At 44.5% G+C, this 24,639-nt stretch overlaps 1 protein-coding gene across 1 annotated transcript in view; it reads right to left on the bottom strand.

The window, feature by feature from the left end:
• LOC138481790 (zinc finger imprinted 3-like) overlaps nucleotides 1-24,639 on the bottom strand; it is a 435,035-nt gene that overhangs the window by 120,611 nt on the left and 289,785 nt on the right. The window contains exon 4 of the mRNA XM_069613844.1: nucleotides 2,949-3,050. Within this exon, the coding sequence (XP_069469945.1) occupies nucleotides 2,949-3,050 (102 nt within the window). The remainder of the gene's footprint in view (nucleotides 1-2,948; nucleotides 3,051-24,639) is intronic.

A 24,639-nucleotide genomic window follows, 5' to 3' on the forward strand; every position in this document is an offset into this window, starting at 1 on the left:
ACTAAAGCAAGCACCGATGGTATGGGCAAACATGTGCTTCGTACTCTTCCCAAGAATAATACAATCAATGCAGATTCCAGAATCTTGGACAACGTCAATCACTATTCCGATACACAAAAAAGGAGACAGAGCATGGCCAGAGAATTATCGTCCAATATCTCTTTTGGACGTCATAGGCAACTTCTTTGCCGGTATATTACTAAAAAGTTTAAAGGAATGGATTCAAACCTCTGATAATTTCGATCATAGACAAGCAGGCTTCGTAGAAAACGTAGACTGTAGTCTAAATCTCCTCATTCTAAATTTACTAAAAGCAAAGACCATCCAAGAAAACCAAAAACTCTTTACTACTTCCATAGATATGGCGGCTGCTTTTGACAGTGTGGATCGACAAACTCTATGGGCCAAAATGACAGACAAAGGCTGCCCGAGAGACCTGATAGAAGCCATCAAAATCCTCCACACAAACACATCTATGCGTATTAGATCGGATCGAAAGGGAAATCTAACAAAGGCAATCGTAACAAAGTGTGGGCTCAAACAAGGATGCCCACTAGCGTCCATACTCTACAACTTTTATATCCTGGACGTTAAAGACTGTCTGGAACCACCAAGAGCTTGTTCTCCTAAAGTAGGAGAAACAAAAATATGTCATCTACTATATGCAGATGATCTCATAGTGTTGGGCAAAACCCCAATTGGGCTACAGAGGAAACTGGAAGCCTTAAACATTCATTTGAAAGAAATCAAACAAAAAATTAATCCAGAAAAATCAGTCATAATGATAATCGCAAAACCAGGTCCTACTTCGAAGAAAGTTTTCAAATGGCACATAGAGAATGAAGCAATAAAAATAGTGAAAGACACAAAATACCTAGGAGCAATCGTGAGTCCGAATTGGAGTGAGCAACCCTGGATTGATCATCTACAGAGAAAAATAGATCAACTAACATCACAGGCATTAATATTAAAAAGAAAGTTCTGCAAATTTTCCATTCTCCCGATTGTAGAATTTGACAACGCTAAAGTAATCCCTACCGTAACATACGCGGGAGAAACGGCCTTGAGAATCCCGTGGGAAACGTGGGACAAACTTGAAGCCAGATTCTGGCGTAAATTGCTGAAAATCCCTATATGTGTACCAATAAGCATTATACGGCAGGAGCTGGGATTATATTCTAATCAAGCTCGAATAGTCTGGAAAACATTTGCCACTTATAGAAAAATCTCAATAGAAGATTGTCCAAAACAGTATCAAATACTAAAGAAGGAAGGAGGAGGAATTCCCTTTTGGCCTTTGGACGAATGGAAACTAAAATGCAAGGAACTATTGCAAAACATGAACGTATCAATGAGTGCCCTATGTCAACATCCGAAGAGAGTAAAGTTTCTCCTGCTATCAATTGATTGGGCAGAAACAGAACGTGCGAGAGTGAATTCGAGTCATCATACCTTGTCCAAAAAGATAACTAGATGCCCACAGACACTGCCAGGATATCTACAAAAAAGCGCCAATCAGAAGCATAGAGACCTAATAATGCGCTTCCGTTTGGACATCCTAAGAACAAGGACAAACCTGGTCAGATACGGCCAGGCAAAAGAAAAGCTTTGTAGATTATGCAAACAAGAAGATGAAACGACTCGACACCTAATCATGTTTTGCCAAGAGCTCACAACCGAAAGGGGATGCCTATTACAACCAATACTGTCTCCAGCATGCAATCTAGATTCTGACCTATGGTGGTCAGCCCTATACGACAATCCAAATAGGAAAACTACTAAAGCCGTAGGGATTTTTCTTGAATGAATGCTAAATAAACTTGAAATGGTGCAAAAACACAACGGACAAAATTTGGTTAACACACAGCCAAACCTGGATCAAATCTGATGCAGAACTAAGAAAGAAACAAAACAATAGGTTTGGCTTGTGTATGTGGATGAGGGAAAAATGTGTTTATAAGCAAAGGTTTGTATTTTTTTTAAGCTGAAAGCTTTAAATAACATTTTTTTTAAAAAAAATGGATAGGGTGGGTGAGGTGAAAGCTGTACAATGTATTCCCTATGACCAAGAATAGTCTTATGATGACATTTGTCAGCTGCTGCTGTTGAATTGTAGATATCACATATTATCCCTTGCTGTCTCTCACAATGTGTAAGCAAGCATGTAAATACAAGTATTTTGAGAAATTTCATCTTAACAAAAAACCTAGAATAACAACAAACATATCTTCTATTTATCTTCATATCAAAATGTGTAGCATTTCGCCACACTTTTACACCAACATAACAAGTATACAGTCTTCTCACTACACTAGAAATATACACATAGCAGAACGCGTCTCTGATCAATAATTCCTCTCCCATGCATTTGCCATGACTAAACCCAGCTCTGTGTATCATCTTAAACTTAATAATGAGTAAAATGTAAAGTTTCCTTTTGTGATCTTTTCTGTTTTCTTTTTTAGAAATGTATTTCCCATGATTCCATTCATCCCATCCATGGTTCTATATTATGTCTGTTCATTTCTATTTTATCATCACTTCTGCAATCAAATGGTATTTGATCTTTCATTGATTATTCTGTACCTTTACTTTTTACATGCTTGCTAATGATGGCATTGGATCACTCAGGGGTGATATATTCGGGTCAATCCAACCTTCTTTCATTATTTTGAGCATTGTACATTATTTGCAGGTGTTTCGCTTGTCGGATTTCAAATTCCCATAGATGTACATTACAAACCTCATTTGCTTCAGTAAACAATCCTAACATCTACTCATAGAGTAATTATGGTGCACAATTCCTTTTCTGAGGCGTACAGGGGGTTGTGGAGGGCTTCATTCGTTCAGTCAAGTACAATTACAGATTGAACCTAAAATGATTTTTCAATGTTGAACATTTAAAAAAAACAATCAGAATGCCACATTTCCCATCAATATCCTCCAACCTGTGCTGGGAGCAAAGCAGCTTTCTACTCCATCTGTTTGCAGAGTACTCTTCGGACACTTGCTTTCCCTCAAGGAAACATTCAAATCAGCAGTTGATTCACCTGTGCAACAAAGACAAAAGCCATGATTTACACTTTCACACATAAGGATTCATAATTATAATGATGGTTTATTTTGGTTGTCTCTGTAATTAAATGACCACTGCTCTGCACGATCTGCAGTGGTACAGGTAAGAGTAGTGGCTAGACCAGCTAATCAGCCTCATAGTACTACTAAACTAGCAGTGACAGCTGCACCTCCTTCGTCACTTTTGATAACACTGGCTGTGGTCATCCTATATCATTAGGAGGGTGTGTTCTGATAACATTCGCTGTGGTCATGCTTTATCATTAGGAGGGTATGGTCTGATAACAGTAGCAACCCTAACAGATTTAGTACAATGGATCCAAAATTAAAATAAATAAATCCAATAATATCCAATCAAGATTCTAGACGAATAGGAACTTTAAAATAACAATTAATGCAAACGAACTAAGTAAAAACACTAATACCAATCCATGAAAAAGATACACAGGGAATGTATACATTTGATGTGAAACGGCATTCTGGATTGATGAGCAGGGGTGTTCAGGCAAGACATTTAGCAACAATGTCAATTGTTTGAGCATGTGTCTCTGAAAAGTATAAAAGAGGGACTTAAAAGTCACTATGGTCCTTTAAAATGGATCAGGGGGACAGGTCCTTCTCAAAATAACTTAGTTCATGTCTTGGGGTGCTCGACAACATCGAGCTAGACTTAAAGGTTCTTTTCCTGCAGTCAAGCCAATCTTGAGACATTTCGAGCCTTGCGCTCCCACTGGCAAATCAAAGTCAAATGGAGGATTGCATTAACTTCGGTTTGCATGCATTGGCGATGGTCGAAACAATGGTCTCCAGTACCACCTTACTCTCCCTCTTCAAGGGTGTCTCTCTCCTCCCTAATCCCTCTCTCTGTTCTCACTACTCTTCTTGGGTGATAGGATACTTCTTTCTTACTGGGATTTGTAATGCTTCCCCCTCTGAAGTGTCTCCTAATCATGGTCATGGAGACCCCCTGTTTTTCTCCAGTTTCCTGGGCCCCACTCCTTCCCATGGGCTCCTCTCTCCATCCTACCTCAAGGGTTATTTTCACCCTAACCTCAGGGTTCTCTGACTCCACCATCTGGGGCCTCTTCCTCTCCCCAACTCTCGGGTCTCTTCCTCCACAACCTATGGGGTGTTCCTCTTCTCAACAGGGTTCTTACTCGCCCAAGCCCATGGGTTCCATCTCACCTATCCCTTTGGGGTCTTTGACCTCCATAACCTGTGGTGCCTTTCTGTCCACAGAGCCAGGTGCCCTACCCCACCTAACATCAACAAGAGGGTTGTTTTCTCCACAATCTGTGGGGCCTTTCTTTCTCTCCCCAATCCTAGGCAGAGGCATAGACGGGGTAGGGCCTGAGCGGGCAAGGCCCACCCAAAATCTGTAAATGCCCACTCAGCAGCTCTGTGTGGGTATTTACAGATGTTAATGTCCCTGCGGTGGGCCCAAATACATTAGCGTCATGCCCCACTTTCCCAACAATCCTGGCTACACCTCTGCCTAGGGGTCTTCCTTTTTCCAACTTGTAGGGTCACTTTTCTCCACCTGTGTGGTCCTGTCCCCCCACTGCCCCCTAACCCCCAACGTAGTGGTCTCTCCCCTCAACCTCTGGTGTTTCTTATATCATGAACCCATGGGGCCCTTCTCTGCTCAATCTGTAGGGCCCTTTCACCCCCAACCTCCCTTTTATGTTCCTAACCTCCTCTAACCCGCTCACAGGCCACTCTCTCTGCTCTCCCCCAATCACCCTCCTTCACTCTTCTTGTAACCTCCTCTCCTAGTCATATTCTTTCCTCCACTCCAGCCACATCAAAAGTAGCTCTTCCTCAGATCCAAAACTCTTTCTCCTGCTCTGTTCTCACCCCAAACTCCCACACCACCGCCAGTTTCTTACTACCTTTTATACTATGCTAAATCCACCCCAAGGGTTAGGCCCTTGCATTCTTAGTCTAAGGTGTGTGTATTTGGAGTCTGTGCTTAGAGGTTTGTCCGAACCTCCTCCTGGGCTTTCTCTCCTCTGTGCGTTCTCTCCTCTGTGCTTTATCCAATTTCTAGCTAGACCCCTTTCTGTTCAACAGAGTCTTCTTAGCATTGGTCCCCCATCTTAATTCTCAAATCACTTATGTCTGGTGGTCTGTATGCTAAGGACATTCTTCTCCTGGCAGCCCTGGAGGTGTGCGATGAAGTTTAGACAGGTGACACTTTCTGGTTTTCAAGCTCGGATATTCACAACCAAGCTGGTTCAGAAGCTGTTTCGGGAGTGTAGCTTACAAACTTCCACCAGCAGAACATGCCATTGTGAATCCTTGCCTTGTGTGTTTCGGTTCTATGTAGGTACACTCATTACCATCTAAACAAATCCATTTAAAGGGACCATGGTAAGAAATGGAAAAGAATTACAAGTCCCTGCCAGGCTATTAGGTGGGGTAGTCCTTACGTCTTGCACAACGCAGCTGGTGGTGGTAACCAACCTTCTGGTCCCCCAGCTCCCACCTATAGAGCAAGGCAGGGCACTTTGTCACAGACCCTCTCCAACTTTGACCATGGTGGGTGTTGGCTAAGGGGTAACTATGTGACCTGTTCAATTGCAGCACAGGTGTCAGAGCACCCTGTTGACATTCTGCAATCCATTGAATAATGTTAATTTGTATTTGTACTTTGAATGTATATAGTGCTTTCGCCTAAGTGCTGCACAATAAAATTAGCAGTGCAATAGAATGAAACTAGTTTGGCTCACCAAATAAAATTAGGAAGAAACAAGGTGGGATTTAAGGGCAAAATATGTATAGTGAAGGGGAGGAACGAACTGCAAGAAGTAATGATATCCAGATCTTAAGATCAAGTAGGGAAAAGTACTGGAATCGACGCACAAGGGGGTTTGGGAGTAGTCACAAGGAAAAGAGATTGAGAATGGAGAGAGCAATTGGGATTATAAAAAGAGACCAGGAAAGAAAGATAAGCAAGGCAAAGACATGTGTGCACTTAAAAACAATGCACAGGAAATGGAAAAGAAGACAGGATTCAAAGGATAGCAATGAATTAGAACGGAGGGCACTGGAAATAGATGTTTGTGGCAGAAGGAGGAAGAGCATGCAAATTGGAGACAGCGTGCAAGGGAGCACAATGATAAACAGGAAGGCCGGTGAGAAGAGCAGAACAGTAGTCTAAAAGTGAGAGGAGTAGTGTGGAAATGAGTTTAGTGGCTTGAAAGAAAGAAAGAGCGCACACAAGTTTAGAACAGAACCGGAAATGCCAAAGAAAGAAAGAGGATCAAAAAAGGGAGTGGTCCATGTCAAAGGCGACCGAAAGATCAACTAGGATTAGAATAGAAGCTAGTTGGGAGTGACGAGCTGAGAGAAGAGAGTCAGCAACAAAGAGGAGAGCAGTCTCCGTAGCATGAAAGGGACGCAATCAAGATTGGTAAGGGAGGAGTAGAGAATTATGATCTAGATAAGTAGAAATCTGGGAGTGAAAAATATGTTCCTAGATTTTTGCGACAAAAGGATAACCTGATTTAGGATGGAAATTGGCAGGCGAAGAAGAGTCAAGGTAAGGTTTCTTAAGGATAGGGAGCACAACTGCATGTTTATAGATTGAAGGGAAGAGGAATGTATAGAGAGACAGGGAAGTAGAAGGGGAAACCCAAAGGAATAAGAGAAGAAGGAATAGGACCAAGAGGGGAAACTGAAGGATGGGCATGGGCTATATAGTTAGCAGTATCTGTGTCAGTTACGAGAGAAAAGGAGGGGGGAAAGTAGAGGGAAGGGAGAAGAGTGAACGGAAGAGGAGTAAGGAATGGAAGACATTTGGAGGGAAGAGGCAAGAAGAACTTTATGAGTAAAGAAAGTAGCCAAGTCAGATGGGGATAGGGAGGAATCCTGTGATGGGTCAGTAGGTGGAGAAAGGGGAGAAAGGAATCGATTTAAAGTTTGCAATATGTTGAGGATGAGGATATACAGAGGGAACAGATTAAAGTCATACGGCTTTTTAGCTGCAAGTAAAGAAGAGTCATAGAAAGAATGTAAAGAGGATAATGCCTTCAGGTTGGTATGGATTGGGATTTGTTTGGCTGCCGTTCACTGCAGCGAAGTACAGAGCGGAGGAGCCGAAGATGGATGTCCGTGATTTCACCGAATTCATTTCACCTAACGGAGAAATCCTCAATTTCATTTTATTCAAATGTTTTTTTATTATACGGGGGAGACCCTCTCTTCCCACTACCTTATCCTATCCCCTTACCCCACCCCATCTATGTTTTAAAATGTACCTATGTACATAACCAATTAGAAGAAAAAAGAATTAGAAGATTTCTGAGGAGGTGAAATTGGATACAGTGAAAACTACGGTATCCGCTGAAGATCAGGGGTTAATCATGGCTGAGCATGATTTTCGGATAGTTTAAAAGGACAAACTGTTTGTAGTAGATCCAGAGAGGAAAGAAAAGCAGTGTTAATAGAGGATATGGCAGCAGAAAGCTGGGCAAAGTCAGTGACAGGAGGGCAAACAATGGAGTAAGAGTGGAGGAATTGAGAAGGATTAAAATGCTGAATGTCACAATGAAGATAAGTAGAAGAGAGAGGTGGAGAAAACGAGTAAGGAGGGGTGATGGTAAAGTGATGGGAATGATTAGAGGAAAAGAAAGTAAAAAATGATAACAGATGAGGAAGCAGGGTGGGAAGCAATGATGAGGTTAAGAGATGATCCAGAGATATGAGAGAGAGAGCAGCAGGGTACTGCAAGAAATTATATAATTCACCCAGGGGGAAGAAGGGCCAAGAAAGGTGTGTAGAAGAGAGAAGAAGATTAAAATTACCAAGGAGAAACAAAGCCGACCCACACATCGAGAAGATTGAGGCCCTCGGCCGCTGGCACTCTGGACAGCTGGGCGCCAGGGGGAGGAGCCTGCGGCGGAGCAGCAGCGGCGCTGGAGTGAGAGAGGCCAGACACGGGTAAGCAACTTCGACTGGCTCGTACGGTGACAGGGACTACAGAGGCTGCGTGGAGTGGCCGGCTGTTGGATACCGCCCTGACCGATACCTGCATTCAGAGGCCGGGGTGGCCGCGGGGCCGCCGCATGGACTGGGACCGGGCCCTTGGTGAGGCGTGCACTCGCCGCGAACAGCCGCCTCCCCTGCTGCCTCCTTGGGGCCCGCGACTGAGGCAGGAGCTTCGGAGCGTATGCCCTACGAGAAACCCTGAAGGTCGCTGCAGCGGGGCGCGAAGATGAGGGGGCCTGTCCCGGTGGCCCAGCCCCTACATACGACCACCCTCACACACAGAGGCCGCAGGCGGCGGAATTAATCCGGACTGTAAGACACTCTTGGTCTGGGGGGCATTACTGGATTGTGAGGCTGCTGCTGGGAAAGAACCCTGGATGCACTACGTGGCTCGTAGTACTCCCCGCTGTGACGCACGGATGCCCTGGTGAGTTGGCCCACGGGTGAGACGTCTGGGGGGTGCAATTGTGAGGTGATGTGCCTGACGAATTGGTATGCAGTTAAAGTGTGCTGCCGCTTAAGTGACACCTACAGATCCTACAGCGACACTGGCCTCGTCCAAAACAAATAAATAAATAACGTGCCTGACAACGATAAAACTGATTGCATATTGGAATGCCTGGGACTTGGAAACAGTACCCTATATATGCATGATTCAGGATGGGACAACAAACGAATGCCCTGCTAAACAATCTATGCACCATTGAGAAGGCGTACCAGCCAGCAGGCAGATACGTGAGAGAGCACAATCCATTGAACTTGGGCAAAGGCGAGTGATTCCGGGACTGACCGGCTGGGGCGACAGCAGTCTCCCACCGGGGCCCTGGCTAAGTGCCTCCTGGCTTAACCCAGCGGCCAAGGAACACCCAGAGGTGTGGCACAGCGTCTCCCCTAGTGGGTTACACTACGGATTTGTGACAAGAACAAAGTTATGGCAGAAAAAGTCACGAGTCCACAGGGCTTATACAGTGATTAAGAAAATAAACATCAAGGCTGCGGGTATCTGGGCGGTGTGGGTATACTGCCAATACACATCCACAGGAATAGTTGAAGAAAAACAAAGATGTTCCCAGTCTCACTGCGCCAAGAAATTATAATTAGTTGTTTGTGCGAAGAGAAGCCTGACACGTGTTTCAAGCTGTGTACAGCTTTTCATCAGAGGCTTAGGTTGCAGCAATGAGAACTCCACATTTAGAGTAGGACAATGCCAGATACAGTTCTCAAAATGCAATGGTAACACGAGTAGACTGAAACAAGCGGTCATTGAGCTTTCCGCAACTGCGAGGCATTTTAAAACACGTGTCAGGCTTCTCTTCGCACAAACAATAAAGGCTTTTCTTTGCACAAACAACTAATTATAATTTCTTGGCGCAGTGAGACTGGGAACATCTTTGTTTTTCTTCTACGGATTTGTGGCCAACATCTTCACAAAGCCTGGGAAAGCACACAACGGCTGCAGCACTATGGGAAACACGAGAAAACAGTACAAAATGGCGGAAGGAGCAGGAGCCAAAAAGAAAGGGTCGATGGACTCATACACTAGCAGCCAGTCGGGGAGTGGGGAACTCGAGCCGGCCACGCCATCCAGTTCCGAATCTGTAGGGGGGAGTGGAGATAAAGTCGAATACCTAACCAACATAGTCCAAAGTGGTTTTCTATCCCTAAATGTAAAATTGGACGATATTGTAACAACCATTGGAACGCTGAAAACAAGAGTGGAAAAGCACAGCCTAAGATTAACGGAAGCAGAAAATAGGATTGGAACGACCGAGGACAATGTCGCACGACACGAACAAGACAAAGCCCAGCTCAAGGAAAACAAGAATAAGCTTCAGAATAAGTGCGAAGACCTGGAATCTCGTTCCAGAAGGAACAATGTGCGCATTGTCGGAATACCCGAGACATTTGGTAAAGACAAAATGGAAATGCAGATTGAATCACTCCTTAAGACTCTCCTGGGCTCCGACTCCTTCTCAGGGCACTTTACTGATTGAGCGTGCACACCGCACTTTGGCCCCTGTACCAAAACCTGGGGCTCCACCGCGCACGATTATTGCAAGGCTGCTTAGTCACCAGGACAGGGACACCATCCTCAGGAAGGCGAGAGAGCTTGGGACACTGCAATTAGATGGCAGCCGCATACATATCTATCCAGACTTTGCGGCTGGGCTACAGGCCAGCCGAAGATCGTATGAGCCGGTTAAAAAATGCTGAGAGCACGACAGGTCCCATATGCACTGATATTCCCAGCCAAGATGCATATCCATTTCTTTGAGATTCCGGCCGCAGCTCTGGCATATGTGGAGGCCACTATCCCACCGCCCCCTAGGGGCCGTGGGCCAGACCAGAACAGGGGTCAGTCGCCAGCAGCAAATGACTGAACCCCGCCAATTGTCTCGAGCCAAATGTGCATCCTGTTGATAGAAATGTTCGGCTCCCGCAGGGGGCTTCAAGTAATATTACAGCGGCCCGTGAGCCCGTCTGGCGGCCCAGTGTAAGCAACAAAGGTACCCTCAGGAAAGTTCCTAATGTTTATTAGGGTCCATCGTCAAGTTGGGGTAGATGATGTGGGAGGAGGGGGGGCAGGGAAGTTGTGAATGTTTTGGCTGGTTGGCCTCACCAAGACAAGTTTGAGCCTTGGGGAGAGGAATGTGTAAACAAAAGTTTTAGTTTAATGGAAATGTTGTCTCGCGGACACTGGCGCTACTCAAATAATGGCGAACTATTACTGTATTCCCATTGTGGCATGTCACAGCTCGTATACATGAATGAACTGGCAACGGGTTAAAAATAAGACTACTGCCCTGGAATGTCCGGGGCCTAAATAACCAGATGAAAGCCAGAAAAGTGGGGAACCATGTCAACAGACATGGGCCCCAGTTCTTAATGCTGCAAGAAACACATGCACAAAGTACAGTTAATGAAAATATATTGGCTAAATGGGGCAAGTCACGATATTATACGGATTACTCCTCGCAATCCAGAGGGGTTTGCACACTCATACATCACTTGCTGGGTTTCCTAACCAAGGGACACAAGGCAGACCCGTCAGGGAGATATGTAGTGGTTTGGGGGGAAATAGCTCGGAAACAAATAACCCTGGTGAACACATATGGGCCCAACCTGGATGACCCGGAATTCTACCTGAATATGTTTAATATCCTAAGTAAACATGACAACTAGCATAATATGGGGTGGAGACTTCAATGTGGTGCTGGATCCTGCATTAGATAGATCTGTCAGTGTGGCCAGGCCACGCACCAAGACGGCATTGACCTTGGGTCAAATCCTTCCCCAATTGTCCCTACTGGATGCTTGGCGAGTTCTCCATCCTATAGATAGACGATACACATTGTACTCATCGGTACATGACAGTGAGTCACGTATAGACTATTGGTTTATATCCTCAAACATCTTGCATACACTGCAAAACTGTGAAATCCTCCCCCGCACGCTGTCTGACCATTCCCCGGTGGTGATGGAGATCAAGCTGGCTGATGCCCCCAGGCCATCATCGAGATGGAGAATGCCTAGGGATATACTGAAGGACTTAAACACCGTTGAAACCTAAAATGTTGAAATTGCTAACTTTTTCATAGATAATGCGGGGACAGTGGACCAGATATCTACGGTCTGGGAAGCGTTTAAGGTCTGGATTATAGGGGTTCTAATATCCAAAACCACAGGACTCCTGAAGGGTGTACGCCGAGAACTAGAAGGGGTGCAAGTGAAATTGAACGAGCTAGAAGAAACCTATAGCCGCACACACGGGGGGATACCCTAGCAGAGATACACAGACTCCTCAGGGGATTTGACTGTCTGGCAAGGAGGGAAATACAATATATTGCGGCCCCCACCCGAGCACGCAGGTACGGAGAGGGAAACAAGGCGGGGAAGTTGCTGGCAAACCTAGTGAAACACGAGAAGCAACAAACCCGGATTACCACTATCCAAATGGCACGGAACGAGATAATTACAAGCGAACAGGGCATAAATGATGAATGTGCTAATTTCTACAAAACCCTATATGCAAACAAAGATAAGAAATCTCTTACTGAAATTAAAAACTACCTTGCAACACTAGATCTCCCGCAACTTCCATACTTAAACAAACTGGCCCTAGAACAGCCCATCACAGCAGAAAACAGGCTCAACGTGGAATTTTATAAAGAGTTTCGTGAAGAGCTGGATCCCTATATTGCTTGAGACATGGGAAGAGGTCCTGGGAAAACAAATATTACCCTTAACAATGCGGGAGGCCATAATCATGGTACTACCCAAACCGCGGCGCCCGCCACAAGATATGTCATTTTACAGGCCCCTATCGCTTATAAATGTGGATGCGATAATCTTCGCGAAAGTACTGGCGGACCGCATGCTGCCTATAACATCCACGCTGGTACATACAGACCAAAGTGCATTTATCCTGCAAAGATCCACGGCCTTGAACCTATGCAGGCTATTTGCCATAATGGCGCAAATAAACCCCAATAAACAGGCGGTAGCGCTGTCCCTTGATGCCGAGAATGCATTCGATTCTGTCTGGCTGAGAATACCTCTTTTCGGTACTCGAGGTGTTTGGAATAGGCCCCACCTTTATACAATACATCAGGCTTCTATACACTGCCCCCAACGCAAAAGTGTGCACCAACAGAACCACCTCGGAGCTGTTTGAACTAGGTAGAGGCACCAGACAAGGGTGCCCGTTCTCCCCAATTTTATTTGCCCTAACCATGGCAGCAGCTGTTTGACTGCGACATAAAAACAGGGGTATCACAATGAAGGGAGCCACCCAGATAATTTAATTATACGCAGATGATACACTGCTGTATGTACGTGAACCCGAGGTGAACATCGCCCCCATAATGGCAGACATTCATGAATTCGCTGAATACTCCGGATACAAGGTGAACAATGCTGAAGTCAGAAATCTTCCCACTCACCCCCTCCACAAAGTGCCCTGCGTTAACATGTGGCCTTAATTGGTCAGAGCGACATATCAGGTACCTAGGGGTACTGGTCTCTGGGAAAAGACAAACCTTATACGCAGATAATCATGAACAGACACTGCAGACACTCAACTCCAAACTGCAGATCTGGAGACAATTCCCCATTTCGCTTCATGGTAGGATCGCTATACTCAAATGATTGTGCTTCCAAAACTGCTATATTTATTTGTAAACATCCCTATATGGCTGGGCAAGGAATTCTTCTCCAGACTCCGATCTCTGGCAGTGGCATTTATTTGGAATGGAAAGGTGGCCAGGATGAGCTGGGAGAAGATGGTAGAACCATACGACAGTGGCGGAATTGCAGCCCCAGATTTCGAGTTGTATTACCTGGTGGCGCAGGCACAGTTCGCAAAATTCTGGTATGAAGCAATAGACAACTCGCCCCACACATGGATAGAGACACATACCACCTCACCCATGGATATCAGATCGGTTATTTTTGATACACGATATAGGGATGCATGTGATTATGACCCTGTGAGTTGTACTGCAAGAGCCTGGGGGGCAATATACAAGAAACTGAAACTAGAGATACCCTACAATCCGGAAATTCCCCTGTGGTACTACCCAAATATCTCCCCCACATTTGACATAAGCATACAGGAAACCTGGGATCCCATTAAAGAAATGAAGGTGGGAGATATGTATGTAGACAGAAAGTTTGCGACCCTAGCAGAATTCACGAGAGCTATGGGTGGTGGTCCTCTCTGAACATTGCAATATTATCTAATGCGATCTGCTTATCAGGCACGATGGCCATCCTTCCCTGACGAGCCCCCCTCTCACCCAAGCCTACAACTGATTACATTGCAAGGAGGGTTAAGGATCTCCAAATTGTATACATCAGTGCAAACACACACCCCCACGAAAAACCAGATTAAAGAAAAATGGGAGTCGGATATGCAAATATCGATACCAGATGAGAAATGGGTGAGATATTGTGTGTGCACTTACCAAAAGGATATCCCTTAACGCGGGTCTACGGCAAATACAATTCAAAATTCTCAACAGGCTGCACTATACACCTGCCAAAATAGCCAAATGTATGCTGGACGATTCTGGCAGTTGCCCCAAATGTGGGACTCCACAAGCGGATTCATATCATATGTACTGGAAGTGTCGGGCCTTGGTACAGTTCTGGGGGAGGGTGGCTGAAATGCTTACAGAACAGAGGTCACGCAGATTCCCCCACAGCTGGCTCCTCAGAAGTATTTGTTCGGAGATATTGGGAAATGCTCTGAAAAAGTTAGAAGACTATTTAATGTATCACGTGCAATCGCCAAAAAGTGTATTCTACAGGCATGGAAGAGCCCGCCGCCCCCAAGCATGAACACATTCCTGCGCGAATTGACATACATTAATGAGTGCGAGGAACAGTATGTCCTAACACAACCAAGCATGTGCCGATCAAAGGACATTTGGGGCCCCTTCAGGGCATATCTATGTGATTTATGCTTGGACAGTGACATTTCTATGTAATGTTGAGCTGATGCCTTATGTCTGTTGAGACCACCAATAAAAAGATGTTTAAAAAAAAAAAAGAAATTCAATAAACCAATAGAAAATAAATCAACTTCTCTGGCTCCAGAAAACTATAGATAAAAATGTCTAGGATGAGATGGGTTTTATTGCTGACTAATCAGGAATTCAGTAAACCAATAGAAAGGAAATAAAGTTCTCTGCCTCCAAAAAGCTATAGTTAAAAATGTCTAGGCCACATTGGAAGATAATGGAGGGGTATATGTACCACTAAACCTGAAAGGAAGATGTTGAAGACAATTTGAAAGTACACACTTGATGGAAAGAAAACCCTTCAAGAAGCTTTGATGATCTATTATCAAGAATGTCTTGATGAAGATAAAGGACAAACCATAATATTGTACGGTAAAAGCATGTTGAATCGTTCACTACAGAAACTACCTTTTACATGACAGGCTTCATGTCACAATGGTCCAAAACCCCTAAAGCCAAATAGTGCATTTTTTTACATTAATCTGATGTTAACAAAAAGCTAAGGGAGACTGGGCATGGTTTATATGCAAAACTGAAATTATATCACATTTTACCATGTTGAGAGTAAGGAATCCGCAAGCACTATAGATGATGATGCAATGGTTAGAGACTCCCATGATGAACCTTCCACCCTGGTCTGTTTTTATTGAAATACGTGTTGAAGCAAATAACTTGCATATGTATTCTGCCAGTCATAACCGCTAATCCAACAGATTGTTCTGTTTAGTTGAAGTTGACATATCTGGAAAAGTTAGCATGACATATTTGTAGAGGAGATTAATTAAGGTTGCAACATCAGATGTACACAATGTGAGAAACCTGAAGGAGTCTCACCAGCTAGTCCCCGGGGATCTGTTATCCAGGTGGCCAGGATACGGCCATCGCTATTGGATCTAGTTCCGCGGGGTGGACCAGTACGGAGGATCACCTGGATGAGAGGGTCTTCAGGTTGTGGAAGTGGGACACCGGAAGGTGAGACGCGGAATCCCCTTCCTTGTAACGCCCTTTCCCCATCCTACCTGGTAGGATACCTAGGAACTCACCCCTCCCATTCCTGACACAAACACTTTCTCACGAATAGCTCACAGTGAGCAAAAACGGACTAACACCAGAGCCGTATACCTGACATGTCCCAATGCAATGGTCAGGTAACGTCAGGCAATTACTGATCATTACACACACCTGACTTCCACCAGCCCCCCCAAACGGACAAAAGGCGGAGCACGAAAGCACACTCTAAGCGAGGCAAAGCACACGAGGAAACATCAGTCCCAAGATCACAGTTTAATACAAGGAGAAAGACGGCGAGACCAGAGAGGGTTGCAAGAAGGGAAGTGCCCTTGACCTTTTCAGACCGTTACCTTCGCAAACCTTTGAAAGTAAGAAGCCTAAGACTGGGAACTAAAGCTGAACAAACCTGCATTGTGTGTCTGAGGTAGCCAGGGCTTTCCCGCATCGATAACCAAGGCGGGGAGGAGCGGCTGTCTCTGTGGTACTGTCCTTGGCTCCTACAACAAAGCAGTGCCAGTAAAGACAGCATAGCCGATGAGTCAGAGACACTGATATCAAAGCAGCCTATGTTAGAACCAAGGTTGCAAGCGGCAACATTGTGTAAAAAAATCTAAAGAGAATTGCGTGGAAACTTATGTGAAAAACGATGTGAATATAAATGAAAACCAGAGGAGTGATTGAACATTGGGAAGCCAAATAAGATACCATAAACAGAGAGGTCCAGCGGTGCATGGGTACTCACTCGAAGGTCTCTGTCAGGTATCCAATTAATTGCAAACTATTGAAAGGTGAATTTTGAAGATTGAACTGGTCCTGCAACGGGTCAAGCTAAATCCTGTGCACATTCATTCAAAAGTCTTCGATAGTCGAATGCATGCAACAATTGGTCCAAGCCCGGCTGAGGAAGACTAATTGTGAAGGAGAAAGGATCTGAGCCCGGCTCAGGGGGAACCGCAGTGAACCGTGAGTCACCCAAAAAAGGATATTCTCTAAACATTTGAAAATGGGGATCCGCGCCCGGCTCTGGGAGATCCACGCCTGGCTCTGGGGGATCCACAATACTGACTGTAATATAAAAAGGGATCTGAGCCCGGCTGAGGGGGATCCAGAGTGAGACACCCGAATTGAACACTTGAAAGAGGAGAGGAACTTTGTGGTTATTTTGTTCTTGTACACCAGGCCCTGAGTCAAGATACTTTGGAAAAGCAAAGAGACCTGTAGCACAGAAGGCCCTGCTGCCAGTAATGGAACTGAGTCCTCGTGCTTTGTTTGAGTGAACCGCCTTGTCCCGTGCTGAAAACGTGGGAATGGAAGGCCAATGGCCTGAACAACTTGACATATAATTTTGTGAACACTTCTTTCTTTTTCATGGACACTACCGCACACTATGTATCTTTAGCGGTAAGGGTTGGCAATAGTTTATTTTAGGATAGGCCCTTTTATTTTGACAAGATTCCACTAGGACTGCATTATTATTATTTGATGGTCGTAGCTTGCTCCCATCTGTAATTTAGGTTTAGATAGGCTTTTATCACACCCTTGTTTAAGTTCTATAAACACCCTTGAATTGTGAAACTAGGCTGCTGTGGTCACACCTTATTACTGCGCCAGAAACAAAATTATGCTGGAGACTAAGTCCAATTGCTGTTGTGTGATAAGAAAGTTTAATTGATCTGCCCTATGGATTACACGTGTTTCGGCAAGGTACCTTTCTCAAATCAGGGCTTATCCAACTTTATTTCTCTTGATCATTACTGGAAGTGTAATAACTTCGCTTGAACACTTTGCTTGAACGCAGGACGCGGCAATGATATTTGCAGTTGGGATTGATCCCCGTTATTACACTTCCAGTGACCACAGCAGCCTGGTTTCCTAATTAAACAAACGGAGTTGAGGAACTCGAAGTCTCCGTTCTATGGCACACCAATGCGACAGTGCAAATTTTCGCTTTTAATCAGGTCCCGGGGGTTCTAAGTGATATCAACCCAAAAGTTCCTTCAAAATCTACCCTTGAATTGTGATCACTTGTGTCCGTCTTACTGTTGATGCCATGCCTTCATTACATGTGGTATCAGGAGTGGGATCTGATTCAATTGAAACAAATTGGGTAACCCTACAATTCCAGAAGCTTAGTCATAGAGCCTCCAACCCCTCTATTGCCACAAAAGAATCAATCGGTTTTGATATCTGTAGCAGTAGAGAAGCTACGATCCCTCCTGGGAAAAGAGGAATGATTCCCAAAGACTTACTTTTAATACCCCCTCATGGGTATTGTATAAGATTGGCCCAAAAATCTGGCCTGGCTTGGAAGTTCGGTATAGACGCTCTAGCAGGCGTCATCGATCCCGACATCTGGGGAGACGTAAAGGTTCTCTTACAAAACCATGATGAAATCCCATTTGAAGTACATTGTGGGGATAAAATTGCCCAAGGGATCTTGAAAAGGCTCTATTTCCTAATTTCAAAGAAAATTAACCAAAGGAAACGGAGAGAGGTACCATAGGCTTTGGGGGAGCTGATGAACCATCTACGACTGAAGAGAAAAAGAGAGAAAAGCCTACCATCTATCCCGACCTGGACTTCGCACAGCGAAATGACCCAGCTCTCGCGGAGGCTTTCTTATAAGCAATTCCCAAAGGAGAAGGTGCAGAGTACTGAAGTCGTTTTATTTTCTTAAAGCAAGGATTGCTATATAGAAAAGAAACATCTACAGAAGTCTTAAATAAAACCCAGTTAGTAATCCCCAAAATCCACTGGAAGATTGGGCTAGAGATTGCACATTCCCATCTGACCGGGGAACACTTTGGACAATCCAAAATCCAGGGACAGATCAGTGGGAATTTTACTGGCCAGGTATCCATGCTGATATAAAAACCTTTATTCAGATGGGTGAAATATGTCAAAAAACCAGTACTCACATCCAATTGCCTTCCTCTTTGAATCCTTTACCAATCATAGAGGTCCCTTTTTCAAGAGTTGGAATGGATATCATTGGACCTTTAGAGACATCTAGACTGGGTAAGAACTATGTTCTCATAATTGTCGACTACGCAACCAGAGACCCTGAGGCATTCCCTATGCGGAACAACACCAATCAGCAAATCCTAAAGCACCTGCTACTGTATTTCTCCAGGGCTGGCTTTCCTAAGGAAATCCTCACGGATCAAGGTTCAAATTTTATGAGCAAGTTCATGGGTGAAGTCAAAGAGCTGCTCCACATTACCACCTTACGAACTTCAGTGTACCATACCCAAACAGATGGCTTGGAAGAGAGATTCAATAAAATGCTTAAAATGATCCTCAGAAAGCTGGTAAATAAGGACAGGAAGGACTGGGACCGTATGATCTCCTGGGCACTGTTTGCAGTAAGATAAACTACTAGTTTCTCTCCTTTTGAACTACTTTATGTTAGGGAACCAGGAGATGTCCTAGACATGCTCCAGGAGTGATTGAACTTTGGGAGAGCAAATAAGATACCATAGACAGAGTGGTCCAGCGCCATGTGGGTGCTCACTCAAAGGTCTCCTTCAGGTATCTAATTAATTGGCAACTATTGAAAGGGGAAATTTGAGATCGAAGTGGTCCTGCAATGAATCAAGCTAAATCCTGTGCAGATTCAAAAGTCTTCGATAGTTGAATGTGTGCTACAATTGGTCTGAGCCCCTCTGAGGGAGACTAATTGTGACTCAGAAAGGATCTGAACCCGGCTGAGAGGGAACCCAGGGTGAACCGTGAGTCACCCGAGAAAGGATATTTTCTAAACATTGGAAAAGGGGGACTTGAGCCCGAAAGAGGGGGATCCACAATATTGACTGTGATATAAAAAGGCACTTGCGGCCAGCTGAGGAGGATCCACGATACTGACTGTGATATAAAAAGGGATATGAGCCCGGCCGAGGGGGATCCAGGGTGAGGCACCCGAATTGAACACTCGAAAGAGGAGAGGAACATTGTGGTTATTTTGTTCTTGTACACCAGGTCCTCTGAGTCAAGAGACTTTGGAAAAGCAAAGAGACTTGCAGCACAGAAGGCCCTACTGCCGATAATGGAACTGTGTCCTTGTGCTGAAGAAGCCAGAGTGTGTGCTTTGCTTGAGCGAACCGCCTTGTCCCGTGCTGAAAACGTGGGGATAATTTTGTGACACGCTTCTTTCTTTTTCATGGACACTACCCCACACTATGTATGTTTAGTGGTAAGGATTGGCAATAGTTATTTTTTGTATAGGCACTTTTATTTTGACAAGATTCCACTAGGACTGCATTATTATTATTTGATGGCCTTAGCTTGCTCCCATCTGTAGATTTAGATAGGCGTTTATCACACCCTTGTTAAAGTTCTATAAACACCGTTGAATTGTGGTCACTTGTGTCTGTCTTACTGTTGATGCCATGCCTTCCTTACATGTGGTGTCAGGGGTGGGATCTGACTCAATTGGAACAAATTGGATAACCCTACAATTCCAGAAGCTTAGTCATAGAGCCTCCAACCGTTCTATTGCCACAAAAGAATCAATCGGTTTTGATATCTGTAGCAGTCGGGAAGCTACGATCCTTCCTGGGAAAAGAGGAATGATTCCCACAAACATAGTTTTGTTAGACCCTCCTGGGTATTATATAAGATTGGCCCCAAAATCTGGCCAGGCTTAGAAGTTCGGTATAGACGTTCTAGCAGGCATCATCAATCCGGACTTCTGGGGAGACGTAAAGGTTCTCTTACAGAACCATGGTGAAATCCCATTTGAAGTACATCGTGGAGACAAAATTGCCCAAGGAATCCTTGAAAAGGCTCTATTCCCTCATTTTAAAGAAAATGAACCAAAGGAAACAGAGAGAGGTATCTTATGCTTTGGGGAAGCTGATGAACCATCTACCACTGAAGAATAAAAGTGAAGGGCCTACCATCTATCCCGACCTGGCCTTCGCACAGAAAAAAGACGCAGCCCTCGCAGAGGCTTTCTTACAAGCAATTCCCAAACGAGAAGGTGCAGAGTAGGGAAGTCCTTTTTTTCATAAAAGCAAGGATTGCTATATAGGAAAGAAACATCTACAGAAGGCTTAAGTAAAACCCAGTTAGTAATCCCAAAAACCCACTGGAAGATTGTGCTAGAGATTGCACATTCCCATCTGCCCAGGGGACACTTAGGACAATCCAAAACCCAGGCACACCTCAGTGGGAATTTTACTGGCCAGGTATCCATGCTGATATAAAAACGTTTATTCAGATGTGTGAAATATGTAAAAAAAACAGTACTCACATCCCATTGCCTGCCCCTTTGAATCCTTTACCAATCATAGAGATCCCTTTTTCAAGAATTGGAATGGATAACATTGGACCTTTAGAGACATCTAGACTGGTCAAAAAATATGTCCTCATAATTGTCGACTACACAACCAGAGTACACAACCAGAGACCCTGAGGCATTCCCTATGCGGAACACCACCACTCAGCAAATTCTAAAGCACATCCTACCATATTTCTCCAGGGTTGGCTTTCCTGAGGAAATCCTTATGGATCAAGGTTCACATTTTATGAGCAAGCTCATGGGTGACGTCAAAGAGCTGCTCCATATTACCACCTTAGGAACTGGTGTACCATCCCCAAACAGATGGCTTGGAAGAGAGATTCAATAAAATGCTTAAAATGATCCTCAGAAAGCTGGTAGATAAGGACGGGAAGGACTGGGACCGTATGATCTCCTGGGCACTATTTGCAGTAAGATAAACTAATGGTTTCTCTCCTTTTGAACTACTTTATGGTAGGGAACCTAGAGATGTCCTAGACATGCTCCGGGAGGAGTGATTGAACTTTGGGAGGCCAAATGAGATACCATAGACAGAGTGGGCCAGCGCCACGTGGGTGCTCACTTGAAGGTCTCCTTCAGGTATCCAATTAATTGGCAACTATTGAAAGGGAAAATTTGAGATCGAAGTGGTCCTGCAACAGGTCAAGCTAAATCCTGTGCACGTTCGAAAGTCTTCGATAGTTGAATGTGTGCTACAATTGATCCGAGCCCAGCTGAGGGAGACTAATTGTGACTCAGAAAGGATCTGTACCTAGCTGAGAGGGATCCAGGGTGAACCACGAGTCACCCGAGAAAGGATATTCTCTAAACATTGGAAAATGGGGATCTGAGCCCGAAAGAGGGGGATCCACAATATTGACTGTGATATAAAAAGGGATCTGAGCCCAGCTGAGGAGGATCCACGATACTGACTGTGATGTAAAAAGGGATATGAGCCCGGCTGAGGGGGATCCAGGGTGAGACACCTGAATTGAACACTCGAAAGAGGAGACAAACTTTGTGGTTATTTTGTTCTTGTACACCAGGTCCTCTGAGTCAAGAGACTTTGGAAAAGCAAAGAGACTTGCAGCACACACGGCCCTGCTGCTGGAAATGGAATTGTGTCCTTATGCCCCCTTCCATGCACTTCTCCCCCTCCCCCTCTACCATGCACTTGCACGTTCTCAATGTCACTGGGCCTAGTAAGATCGTTGTTTTTGCTTCGCCCCTTTTCCCCTTCCCTTGCCTTGTTGCGCTCTGAAACACTTGTGTATGAGCGTGATAGAAATAAAATATCAATCAATCAAAAAGAAGCCAGAGTGTGTGCTTTGCTCGAGTGAGCCGCCTTGTCCAGTGCTGAAAACGTGGGGAAGGGAGGCCAACGGCCTGAACATCCTAACATATTCGACATGCCAAAGAAGCATACCTATCCACACTTGTGGCACACCTGCTACATGGAAGTGTTCTTAAAGAAGCATTGATATGCAGAAATCCTTCATAATGGAGAAGAATTACAAACCAAAGAGATCAAGAGCTATGATATTCAAGACCTTCTAGCAACTATGGATAAATGGAATAATGTTTAAGGACAATATTACTCAACATTTAAAAGGTGAGATTACATGGCAATTGTGGATTTTTGTTGCAAGAAATAAGGTTGTCTGTTAGATTCGGAAGGATTGGGAGGAGGATGCCCAAGGGCGAGACATGGCATCCCCCCATTCCAACTTGTGTTTGAATCCAAGAGTGGCTTAAGCTTGGGGAGGGGAATCCTTCAGAGGCCTAACAAAGTGCAATACCTATTATTTTGTGACAGCTGAACTTGTGCTTGAATTCAAGAGAGGTCTAAGCTTGGGGAACGGAAACCCTGAAAGTACTAACAAAGTGCAATGCCTATTATTTTGTGACATTGAAGAAATTGAAACTTGGAGAAGGGAACCCTGAGTGGCCTAACAAAGTTTAATACTTACTGATTTTGATGCTAAAGCAGTTAAAACTTGGGGAAAGAAACCCCAAAGAGCTTGGAAAGAAACTGTGTATATTTCTTTTTGATTGTGTTTTGAACTTGGAAGAGCTAAAGCTTGGACAAGGGAAGCCAAGGAACTTAAGTCATTTGAAAGTGTTAAGACAGCAACAAGAACTATGGAGAAGGTCTGATGAACAGCCCTTTGTAGATTGAACTAATTTTTGTGAAGCTGACCACCCCACACCTGGTGAGAAAGTCACCGGAAACCAACCTTGATTTCCTATTTTCTGTTGAACCAATATTTTTCCTTTTTGAAGACTTCCTAACACATTTTTGTAAAGAGTGAGGGCAAGCATAGGTTTAAACACAGACGTACTATTATTTTGGACTCTTAGACATCGAAGGCCCTAAGAAACATCCATTAAGGGAACCATCCCTTTGGAATTAGGGCCAGCTGCGCATTACACAAACCACGAACCTTAGTAAATAAAGGTTTTGAAACTAAAATCTTTGAATTGATGTCTCTCTTGATACCATGCCTCTCTCACAAACCCCAGACTGAAAAGGTTAGAGCTGTTAAAGAGACCTAAGCTCCCACAACTAAGAACTATGAGCCTTCCTGGTCCAAGTTAGTTACTATTGAAGGTTCATCCCAAATTACTCTTCCATTGCTTCTATTCTTACAAACGTATAAATGCAGAACCACAAAAACTTAAATGGCATTCTGAAAACCCAGTATGTTTTGATAAATTAAAACTAATATTATGCAGTGAAACTATTTTGAAAGTGGAAGATTTCAATAGACCATTTATCCTACAGACAGATGCGTCACATACTGGTGTTAGGCGGTATTGTCACAAGTACATGATGGTATAGAACATCCCATTCTCTACCGTAGTAGAAAACTATTTTCCTGAGAAAAGAATTACGCCACTCTGGAACTTGGAAGTCCTAGCCATCAAATGGGCTATAACTCATTTGAAATATCACAGGTCGGAAATGTCAACTAGTGACTGACCATGCTCCCCTTAAATGGTTGAGTTTGAGAAAAGATAGCAATGTTAGATGATGTGCTGATTTTTAGATTTACAGCCCTACTGCTTTTCAGTTGAACATCGTAAAGGAAAATAACAAGGTTGTGTCGATTTCCTTTCCAGATTTCCAATAGAGGCTGTGAAAATCAGTGTCATTAGGGGAAGAAACCCTGGCCTGGGACCCTTCTCATCTGGCCAGAGAAAGGCAGCTGCTTCCAGATCCCGACCCTGGGGGTGGTCTTCTCCTGGAGGATTACATGAGGGGGGACTCAGGACAGGATAACTGGGAGAACCGTTCTAATAACTTCCCTAGAGACCCTACAGTTTTAATGGCTTACTGTAGAATTGAGGTCCTTGATGGACAGATGCTCAGATTATTGGAGACTTCAAGTCCCACAATGCCCTAGTACTGGGACGGGGAAGAGGGACTCAGAGGCACAAAACAGCAAGATGCACTCTAGCTGTTCTAATGGAACCAAAAAAGTGATAGGTGGAAGGTTGTGAATTAATCTGAACCACTGGCATTGCTCTGGGCAACCTTCCCCACCACTGTGTTTTAGTCCGTCTGCGCCATTGCAAAAGGGTCCAGCCATATGCAAATCAGTCAGGTACTGCCACTAATGGGAGCAGCCCTGCCCGAACTGCTAGGCCAGGTCCCCTCTGCACGGAAACACAAGCAACCCCAGACATGTTTCGGCCTTCTTAGTGAGGTGCAGCTTGGTTCCCTATGTCGCAGCGAACAAGGGACCCACGTCT

This window comes from Ambystoma mexicanum, chromosome 5p (genome assembly GCF_040938575.1).
Source record: "Ambystoma mexicanum isolate Mex_15411 chromosome 5p, UKY_AmexF1_1, whole genome shotgun sequence".
NCBI classification, from domain to species: domain Eukaryota; kingdom Metazoa; phylum Chordata; class Amphibia; order Caudata; family Ambystomatidae; genus Ambystoma; species Ambystoma mexicanum.